Below are 10,440 nucleotides of genomic sequence, written 5' to 3'. Positions count from 1 at the left end.
AAAAAAAAAAAAATAAAATAATCATAAAATATTAATTGAAATATTAAAAAAATCTTAAAAAAAAAAAAAAAAAACAAAAAAGGGGGGGGTGTGGGGCCCAAAATAAAAAAAAAATAAAAAAAATAAAGAAGAGAAAAAATTAATCCACCTGTGAATATTCAAATACCCTTATACAAGTTGAAATTGGTTAAAGAAAGGTTAATCGTTCGGAAAATAAGCTTGATAAAAATTTGCCATACTGAGTCCAAAGAAAGAAAAACTCTGTATTGATCTTAGATTAAGAAGATGTGCCATACATAGTCTAAAGAAAAAAAAGACTCTGTATTGATCTTTTAACACATATGCTTGCTAGCAGAGGAGTTAAGGTTATTCCCAGTCAGACGGAATGTTTTATACAAGAAGTATGTCCATGCTTTTCTGAGGAAGGAAAGGTGCCGGAAAGGTAAATGTAGAGGCATGGGAGAAGATAGGCCCAAGGAGCCTCATCCTTAACCCCACTGCAGCCTTTCCACCCCGGGAAAGTGCAGGATTGGAAAGCTCTCCCTGGGGTGATAGATCAGGACTCAGGTAATAGCGGAAAGCGCCAATCCTACTCTTAAAATGGATACAAGAGAGCATTTAGGGTTTTTCTTTTTAATGCCTGCCTTGGATTGAGTAAATGCATTACGTGCATCACCACAGTGGACCCAGAGGAGCTCCTTGTCCCATCGTTCCAAAGACTTAGAGTTGCCCCGATGACAGAAAAGTGGAAAAAAGAAGAAAAGAAAGGCTATGCAAGGGACTGAGATGCCAACATGGGGTCAGCTGAAGAAGTTAACAACTGAGGCCCAACAGATGGTAGAAAAGCAAGAAGTGGAAGCTACTCTCTCAGCCAAGTCCGAGGACTCTGAGTAAATCAGCAAAAGAAACTTTAATTTAGCAGAAACTCACTTATTTCGTCAAATGGAAAGACTTACTTACAGGAGCCTGGAAGGGACCTGATGTACTTTTAACCTGGGGGAGAGGAGATGCTTGTATATTTCCACAGGATGCAGACTCACCTGTGTGGATTCCAGACTGTCTAATCCGACCTTATGTCACACCACCCTCCGTCTCCGCCTCATCCTCCTCCCCCCCAGTATTATCCATATCGGTCGACCCAGAGGGCACAGCTGACTCCTCCCCGGACACCGACACCACCATCAAGCACGGCCCTGATGGACCCTTTGATGCAGCCCTTCAACTCGCTGACGCTTCGGGAAGCCCATCACCAATGATGACACTGCTCACTAGCCAGATCAACAAGGACAACCAAACCCCCCACTTGAGGACAGCTGAAATCCCTTGACTGAAGAGGCCAGCAACCTTCTACAAGAACAAGGCTCCTTGTGCACTCCATCCACTATGTTTATAGCTATGCTCGCTATCATTGCTTGTCAGTCTTCTTCTGAGTCTTAAACAACCCAATCTGAGAGGTGGCCGCTGATTTGCATGCGCTATCATTTAAAAAATAAAAAAGGGGGAATTTGCCGGGAGCCGGTCCATCCTTGCTGTTTCAAGGGACCTGGCATATATGGCATACTGTTCTTAATATGTTTGCTCACCTTCTTGGCGCCATGTGTTTTAACCAAGGTCACCTCTCCGAGAAAGGTTGTTTCCCCAGGTGGGGATTTTTCCCTGAGGTTAGGGGGAGATACAACCCCTTAATTAAGTGCCAGGCGGGTAGTTAAGCTACATAATCTTTACTCCCTGGAATGGAGATAAGAAACGCCCTAACCTTTGTAATAGAAATTGACAGGATTAAAATCGGCTGGTATAAATACGGATGTAACAAGACAATAAACATCAGATCCTCATCAGCTCCTAACCAGAACCTAGCCAGAGAACATGGCAAAAGATCCTGGACAGAACCTGGCTACAGAACTTCACTGGAGAACCTAGACAGAACATGGCAAAAGAACCTGGTGACTGAACCTGGCTGGAGAACATGGAGAACCTGGCTGGAGAACCTAGCAAGAGAACATGGCACCAGAACTTGGTTGGAGATCCTGACCAGAACTTCGCTGGAGATTCTGGAGGGAGAACCTCGCTATGCTGATGAACTGAACCCAGTTTCCATGTCATTCATTCTTCGCCGACTCCGTCCACACCTTTGGGGATCCCTGGACCCGCTGGGATTGGACCCCAGCAGAACTGATACTAGAACACAGTTTTGTTCATCTTAGTCCAATAGGTTAGAAAAAAAGGATTGGGTCGTTTCAAGGTACTTGAACAGAGCGTCTTGTATTTAAGAATGCTGGGGTCTTAGTGTTTGAATTGCATAATGTTGGTGATATGCTGCCTTTGGTGGGTTGAATCTGCATTTGGGAAAACAAATCCTTTGAAGATTCATTTTACAAAACTAGAGGTAGTGATCTTAACTTGATACAGCAGCCATTTAGAAAATGTCCAGAGTATATATGTATAAATAGCAAAGAATATATAATTATACTTTTCATAATATTGTATATGACTTACTTACCTGAATTAAAATATAAAACTCCCTTTTATTTTCTGGGGGAAGGAAGGTCAGCATTAATTTAGTATTTTAGTAAAATAGCTATGAAGTTTTCCATAAAGTTCATCTTGGATTATGTTTTCAGCTAGACATTTTGCCTACTTTTCAAATTTAAACTTTTATTGATTGATTTTAGAGCAAGGGAGGGAAGGACAGAGAGAAGAAATAGAGACATTGATTTGCTGTTCCACTTCCTTATCCATTCATTCATTCATTGGTTGATTCTTGTATGTGCCCTGACCAGGGATGGAACCCACAACCTTGGCTTATAGGGACTATGCTCTAACCAACTGAGCTATCTGGCCAGGGCCTCAAATTTAAATAGTGCACTAGAAAATGTAAATGTCTAAGAAAACATCTGTACACATGTAAAGTTAAACTGTAAGAGTTATTCAGGCAGAAATCATTTACAGCTATTGTTTTCTCTTGCACATCATCAGGCCATTTTGGACATGACGTATTTTGAGGAGAACAAGCTAGTAGATGAAGATTTCCCTGAAGACTCTTCCCAGAAAGTAAAAGAGTTGATCACTTTTCTTTCAGAACCAGAAATTTTAGTTAAAGAAAATAATATGTACCCAAAAGTAAGTTGTACACTCGTGAATGATGGTGAAGCTGCTAATTCTTGCTGTATGGACTGCCGTTTAGAGTCTGTGTTTTTTCTTCTTGACTATGTCTGTGTCTGTTTTAAATTAAGATTGAAGGAGGGATTACACTTCAGACCAGTGTCACACCTAAAGTATTATATTTTCTAAATATGTTTCAGAATACTTTCCTGATGTAATTGTATTGTAATTACAGTGCCTGATCATTTTCTAAGCAAAGATACTTGCTATTTCTGCTCCCTTTACTTTTGCAGACACTGCATTTTCTTGAGGGTCTGCATTTCCCGAGTATTTAATGACCACATCCCTTGTCCTTTTATAGTTTTGCTCCTTCCCCAACAGTTCCCCTTCCTCCCATCCTAGAGACAGGCCCCCAAGGATACCGCCTTAATCCCCTGACCGTCTCTATTCTTGCTTTACAACCTGCTATATGCTTGTTACGGCATCCTATTTAGATGATTCCAAGATTTTTATCTCCAGCTATGGCTACTTTTTCAAGGAAATAATTCATCTTTAACTGCTTGCTGCTTATCTCCCCTTAGATATCTTTTGTGCTGTATGTGTTCATGAGGGGATGCTAATTGTAGAAACAAATACTCCCAAATTTTAAATGACACAACACAGTAAAAGTTTGATTAAGGTTGTTTTTGTGTATATCTTTTTATTATTTTATTCTAGCAATGGTAGAAATAGGTAAGATCTTGTTTCAAGTAATATGTAGTTCTAAAAAACTATCTTTTAAATCAGATTATTGAATATTTATATTTTATATACATTAGAATTTGCTACTAAAATATTTAAACTATTTTCTAAAAATATTTATAAGTGGAGTAGTTATTTTAATTTTCATGTAGCAATAGATGTCTGTATTTCTAATTGATTCAAAGTACAGCATTCCTGTGTAAATAGCTAAACGAAGAGAAAATGTTGTGAAATAAGTGTTTTTAATTTCTCAGTATTTTGAAATTTAACTTACTTTTACAGACATCACATTTCTCTTCTTAGCTCTGTCTCTGTTGTGTTTCAGCACTGCGATTTACTTGGGGACGAACTCTTGGAATGTCTCTCTTGGCGACGAGGAGCCCTACTTTATATGTATTGTCATTCTCTGACCAAAAGGAGAGAGTGGCTCACGAGGAAATCTGGTTTGCTTAAAGAGGTAAGAAGGCATTCCTCAGTTCTTTTTGATTGTTAAGTTTATAGGTTCCTAAAAGCTGTCTTTGGTGTGGTGTAAAGACTATTGGAACCAAGGGGTCTTCATTCCACGTCTTTTGCTTACTAGCTGTGTAATCGTAAACAAATTGGACTTACTGTGAATTAAGTAAGATAACAGGTGAAAGCCCTTTGCTTACTGGAAAGTTCTGTAAGTTCATGATTTTTTGTGTTGTTGTTTTTTTTAAATATAAGGTAGACAACATATATTAATTTTTAAGCATAGTTTTTGGCCTGAAGAAAACAAACGTGGTTGTGAGCCTCTTTGTCAGCAGATCACGCCTGAAGAACCCACGTGACTCTGCTGCTAGAAAACTGGCTCTAATTTGGTTTGACTCTGACCAAATCAATAAATCTCAAGACGATCTTAGTATTGTGTCACTAGGGAGTCTAACTGGGGTTGATTGTACCTATGGTTCATGGGGGCCTGGAAATGAGAGGTCATCCTTTTAGGTGTAAAAATTTGAGAATATCATTTCTAAATTGTAAGTACATATATATTTTTAATAAATTGTTGAATATATAATTTTTAAAATATATATTTTTATTGATTTCAGAGAGGAAGGGAGAGAGAGAGAGATAGAAACATCAATGATGAGAGAGAATCCATTGGCTGCCTGCTGCACGCTCCCTACTGGGGATCGAGCCCACAACCCGGGCATGTGCCCATGACTGGAATTGAACCTTAGATCCTTCAGTCCGCAGGCTACGCTCTATTCACTGAGCCAAACCAGCTAGGTCTGTTGAACACATCTTTATCCTTTTCTTCCTCTGAGAACATTTTTGACAAGTATATTACTGAATCGTGTGTTCTTGGTTAATGATTTTTTTTCTTCCATACTCATAACTGGAGCATTTTGAAGATGACACTTTAGAATATGTATTATAAAAGTTTTGAGGTAATGGATCCTTAGACTATTGAAATATAATAGCAATAAGACCTAGCTATATATTAGCCCATTTTTCTTGAGTAAAGAATGGAAAAAAGTTAACATTTGAAGTTCCTATAGCTTTGCATGTAATACTTTCAATTCTTTGGCTTTGACTTTCATTTAGTACCTTGTTGATGGAATCAGTTACTTGCTACAGATGCTAAATTATCGGTGTCCTACCCAATTAGATGAAGGAGTTTCTTTCCAAGACCTAGACACAGCTAAGTTACTGAGTGAAGGTAATGTGATCTCTTTTTGAAGTTTTTGTTTTTAAAGTTTTTTAAAAATTTAAGAAGTTTATCATATTTTACTCTGATTTAAGTAAATTTCAAATTACATCATAGACAAAAATAAAATGACTTCTAAAAATTCAGAGATCTTCTCATGTAATATAGAAAAATACTCTTAACCTCTCTGTTTTGTTATTTTGGGAGCGTTATATATCCTGTTACATTTTATATCCCTCCGTAGCCCTGGTCAGCAACTTGGTTTTACTGCTTGTAACAGAAATTGGAAGTAACTTTGAAACAAGATAGACCTGTACTTCTCTTGCACATAAAAAAGACCCAGAGCTGGTTATGTTGGCTTCCTGGTGTCATCAGGTTCCTATGTTCTTCCTTCATCATCTTTAGAATCAGAGTTCTTCAGCTTCAGAGGAAGGCACTGTATAGAGAATACAATGTGAGCAGTGCTTCCCAGTGCTGTGCAGCATGCGTCCCTGTGAGGATCCTGCTGGCATTTTCAGTATCCCAGCATGCTCCTGGAAGCCTCCATCTCACCTATGTTTAAGTCTACAGGGCTGGCAAAAGATGCTTCTTTCACCCAAGTCCACTCACTCCTTTGGAGCATCACTTTACCTGCATTTCACTGGCCACATGGAGTCATGTAACTACAAGGGAACCTGGAAAGCATAGTCCTTTTCTGGTACATTGCCATCCCAAATAAAATTAAGTTTCTTTACCAAGAAAGAAAGGGAAAATGAATGAATATTGGGTGGCGACTGTTAGTTTCTGCCATGAACATCTGTGCACTTAAAAATGTTAGGAATTGGATATAGAGGATCATCTGGGTTTTAGACTGAGGTGCAGGAGGAAGAACCACTTATTTTTACCATCTCTTTTACAATTGGAGGAACTGAGGCCCTGATAAACCAGATAATACCTGTTCATAGTCATGTAGCTGGCAAGTGATGTACATGATCCATGTGTAAACTTTCTTTTATACTAGATCTGAAATTTTGATGGGGAAAAATCAAATATGGGGAAAAGAAAACTTCTTACAGAATATTCTATATTTTCATTTTATAGATATAGTTTAATTCTCCTTTGTTAGTTTCTGTAGGCTTTTTCTATTTAAAAAATTGGATAGAAAAAAAGCATGATGTAAGTGTCACTAATATACGACTGGCTGGTGATATCCAAAAACTTTTAATTTCAGTTTATTCAGGCAAATAGCCTGTCCTAAAGAAGCGTTATTGTGAATACAAAGTGTTCCTTCAGTAGACATTTTGACAGACATTTTTGACAGACATGTTTTGATTTACTTATGGGAAGTACTTATTCCAGACAGCTAGTGAACTGATTAGCTGCATTCAAAATGGCTTTTTAAAAATCTCCTTATGCACTCGCATGGATTAACGTAAAAGAAAAAGTAGGGGTGGGCACTAAAGCCTATTTAGAAACAAAGAAAGTGGCACAAGCCATCTATTTCCCTACTCCCATTTATAGCCATAAGGTAAGATACTCTCATGGCCTGAAACTTTTTCTTCAACATGCATGTGATACTGGTGTCTGCTCTTCTTTTTATAAATTTAATTTATAGGGGTGACACTGGTTATATGGGTTTCAGGTGCACAATTCTACAACACGTCATCTGTAACCCTGTATTGTGTGGTCACCACCTCAAGTCAAGTACTGGTGTCTTCTCTTAGATCGTCATTTGCTCTTGCCTCTAGCTTCTATTTCATCTATAACAGGAATCAAAAGAGACAGAGAAGTCGCTTTTTTTCCAGGAACAAAGAAAATATGGCCATATTGGATTTGTCACAGTGCTTGATTCTCTCTTGCTGTTGGCTTCTTGTTCTCAACTAAAGCTGTTTGCTCCTCTGTAATTCCTCTCTCAAGATAACTAGAAACCAGCAAGCCTACTTTTCATAGGCTAAGTTACTCCAGAGACCCCATCAGAGACATTTAACTATTTTTTCATTTTTTTGTTAGCCAATATAAAACAAATTCTGAAAATCCCCAATTCTCATTAGGGAGAAAAGTTCTATGTGAGTCATCAGAATATTTTTATGGACAGATCTTAATGATAATTTACCTAATTTTAGATAAAACAGTTTATACTTAGTAAGATTTTTTCTTTCTTTTTCCAAAGTAAGGTAATCATATAGTGCTTTGAACATTACGTATATGTCATTAAGTTTTCAGCTTTTAAAAATGACCAAGTGATATTATTCAGTAAACCTCATTACCCCATCTCTGAGCTTCATTCCTCGGCGAGTCCTTATAAAAATAGCCTTGTCAGAATAACCCTGGAGTTAACTAGATTAAATCAAATACTGTTGAGCTTTGCACATCTTTGGTTTATGCTTTTATGCCACTGAGGACCACCCGCTTCCGGCCACCCTTTGGCCCACTGCTTAACCAAGAAACTGGACTTCAGATCCCCTGAAGGAGTGGCTCTGAACTGGCATTGCTGATTGCCAGGGCAGCTTGCTAAAAATACAGGCTTCTGTGTGCCACCCGCAGGTTCTGATTCAGTATATGGGTCCAGGAATCTTGAGTAAGCTCACATAATTATGATGCAGTCAGATTGAGACCTCACTGCTCCTAGGGATGCCAATCTGCCAGCTTTTTAATGTGGCAGTCTCCTTTCTGCCCTCATTCACTTACTTTCCCTCTCCCGCTCTATATTCCCCACTATCATGTGTGTCCTAGACTGTGCAGGCAAGTGAAGTAGTTTATCTAAAAACAATAGACTATAGTTACAGAGTAGTAGATTCCTTGGGGCAGTAGAGAGGTAGAAAGTGCCTAATTTTTACATTGTTCATCCTTTTAATGCAGGATATTTCAATGCAGCAGTTCAGCATAGTCCACGGCATCAGCATCACCCTAGGTCCTAGGGGTTTGTTAAAAATGCAAATTCAGCCCTAACCGGTTTGGCTCAGTGGATAGAGCATTGGCCTGCGGACTGAAGGGTCCCAGGTTCGATTCCGGTCAAGGGCATGTACCTTGGTTGCGGGCACATCCCCAGTAGGGGGTGTGCAGGAGGCAGCTGATCGATGTTTCTAACTCTCTATCCCTCTCCCTTCCTCTCTGTAAGAATCAATAAAATATATTTTTAAAAAAAAATGCAAATTCATAGACCCAACTCCATACCTGAATCTGATACTGTGGAGGTGGGCGCCCAGCAGTCAGCATTTTAGCACATCCTCCCTGTAATTCTAAAGCAGGCTAAAGTTTAAGGACCTCTCTTTGTCGTATAGCCATTCATTCGGTCCCTGGTAAAATCTTCCCTCAGGATATCTGTGTCCCTTGTTCAGCAGTCACTCCTTGTTAATATAAAGAGTGAGGTTCACTTGGAGTTGGGCACAAAATAAGATCCCAGTTCTCACCCTACCCAAGTGGCTTCACTTTCTGGAATATACTTCAGCTCTTCCTCCCCAAGCTGCAGCCTGCTTTACGTTCAACCTTACCTCCATTTCGGCTTCTACCTCCTTCCTTTCTTTCCTCCACCAAGTTTTTTATGCCTTTTTTACACCACTGAGGACCACCCCATTAATTTTAGGAATAATTAAGCAAGGTGTAGGATTACAGAAATAAAAAGGCTATGCATTCAATGAAATGCTGAATCTAATACAAAATATAATTCTGAATAGCATCTAATGCTGCTTCAGCTTTTTCTCTGAGGTTTATGATATTTTAAGTATGAAGGAATAAAGTAAAAAGCAATGATTATGTGTAATATGTACTGTACTTATTAAGTGAATGTTGTTTTATACACAGAAAGTATAATTAACATGCCAGTGTTGTCTATCATATTGTCATGAATGCAAGCCTCAGATTCTGCTCTTAAATGATCATTTTTTTAAATTGATATAACAGTTTGATGAGTCAGCTCTTCAGCTAAACCTATTTCTTCTCTTGCTACTGTTTATAAGCAGGATTTGAGGGGAAGTGAAGGGGATAGCTCTAGGGACAAATGCTAAGACTATGAAAAGCTTGCAGTAGAGTCAAGATGATAGAAACTGTAACGGTTTTGAAAGTTGAATTTTTCTTCTATTTTTGTGTCTTTAGTACCATCATAATCCTTTCTGATGAGTCATATTAGGTGAGCAACTGAGATTATGATGCTCATTTGAGGTAGACTTTTCTAATCATACAAGTACCTGTACATTAGAATAAAAAAACTATTTCTAGTGCCTTTAAGAAGTTTATTAGTCATATAGTTTATACTGTAGTCAATTATTTATATTTTTTTATTCCAACTCTGTTCCTCTTTCTACCAAATTAATATACTTTGTGTGCCACAAATGTTTAATTATATAATTGCCTTATTTCATAATAAGATTGCTTTAACTTTTGATGAAAATCCTGCATGTATTCCCTTTTCCTGGGAACATAAAGTGTCTTAGATATAATTTAACATCTTTGATAATTTAGAATTATATAGTCTCTCAGGGTGATGTTTCTTTAAAATACATTTTTATTTTATTTTTTTTCTATATTCTTATTGATTTTAGAGAGAGAGGGAGAAGGCGAGAGAGAGATAGAAACATCAATGATGAGAGAGAATCACTGATCGGCTGCCTCCTGCATATTCCCTACTGGGGATCGAGCCCACAACCTGGCCATGTGCCCTTGACCAGAATCGAACCTGGGACCCTGCAGTCTGCAGGCCGACGTTCTATCCACTGAGCCAGAGCAGCTAGGGCTAAAATACATTTTTATTGATTTCAGAGAGGAAAGGAGAGGGATAGAGAGATAGAAACATTGATGAGAGTAAATCATTGATCGGCTGCCTTCTGCACGCCTGCCCACTAGGGATTGAGCCCACAACCCAGACATGTACCCAACCGGGAATCGAATCATTGACCTCCTGGTTCATAGGTCGACACTCAACCACTGAACCACATTGGCTGGGCTAAGGGTCA

At 38.6% G+C, this 10,440-nt stretch overlaps 1 protein-coding gene across 4 annotated transcripts; it reads left to right on the top strand.

Annotated features, from left to right (window-relative positions):
* The first annotated feature begins 2,947 nt into the window (after window positions 1-2,947).
* LOC102438622 (UPF0600 protein C5orf51-like) lies at window positions 2,948-6,541 on the top strand. Of its 4 annotated transcripts, none has more exons than XM_014450923.2 (4): window positions 2,948-3,120; window positions 4,169-4,300; window positions 5,410-5,524; window positions 6,076-6,249. In XM_014450923.2, the coding sequence occupies exons 1-4, from the start codon at window positions 2,989-2,991 to the stop codon at window positions 6,228-6,230; spliced, it is 534 nt and encodes a 177-aa protein (XP_014306409.1). In that variant the 5' UTR covers window positions 2,948-2,988; the 3' UTR covers window positions 6,231-6,249. The 4 variants fall into 4 exon arrangements, with proteins under 4 accessions (XP_014306409.1, XP_023605059.1, XP_023605058.1 ...); XM_023749291.1 differs by having other exon boundaries at window positions 2,949-3,120; window positions 5,918-6,249; XM_023749290.1 differs by lacking the exon at window positions 6,076-6,249 and adding an exon at window positions 5,757-5,882 and having other exon boundaries at window positions 2,949-3,120.
* Window positions 6,542-10,440: the final 3,899 nt, after the last annotated feature.

The sequence above is a fragment of the Myotis lucifugus genome, unplaced genomic scaffold, assembly GCF_000147115.1.
Source record: "Myotis lucifugus unplaced genomic scaffold, Myoluc2.0 scaffold_5148, whole genome shotgun sequence".
Taxonomy (NCBI): domain Eukaryota; kingdom Metazoa; phylum Chordata; class Mammalia; order Chiroptera; family Vespertilionidae; genus Myotis; species Myotis lucifugus.
Note: the sequence above shows the minus strand (reverse complement) of the source record. Positions and strands in the feature narration are given on the sequence as shown.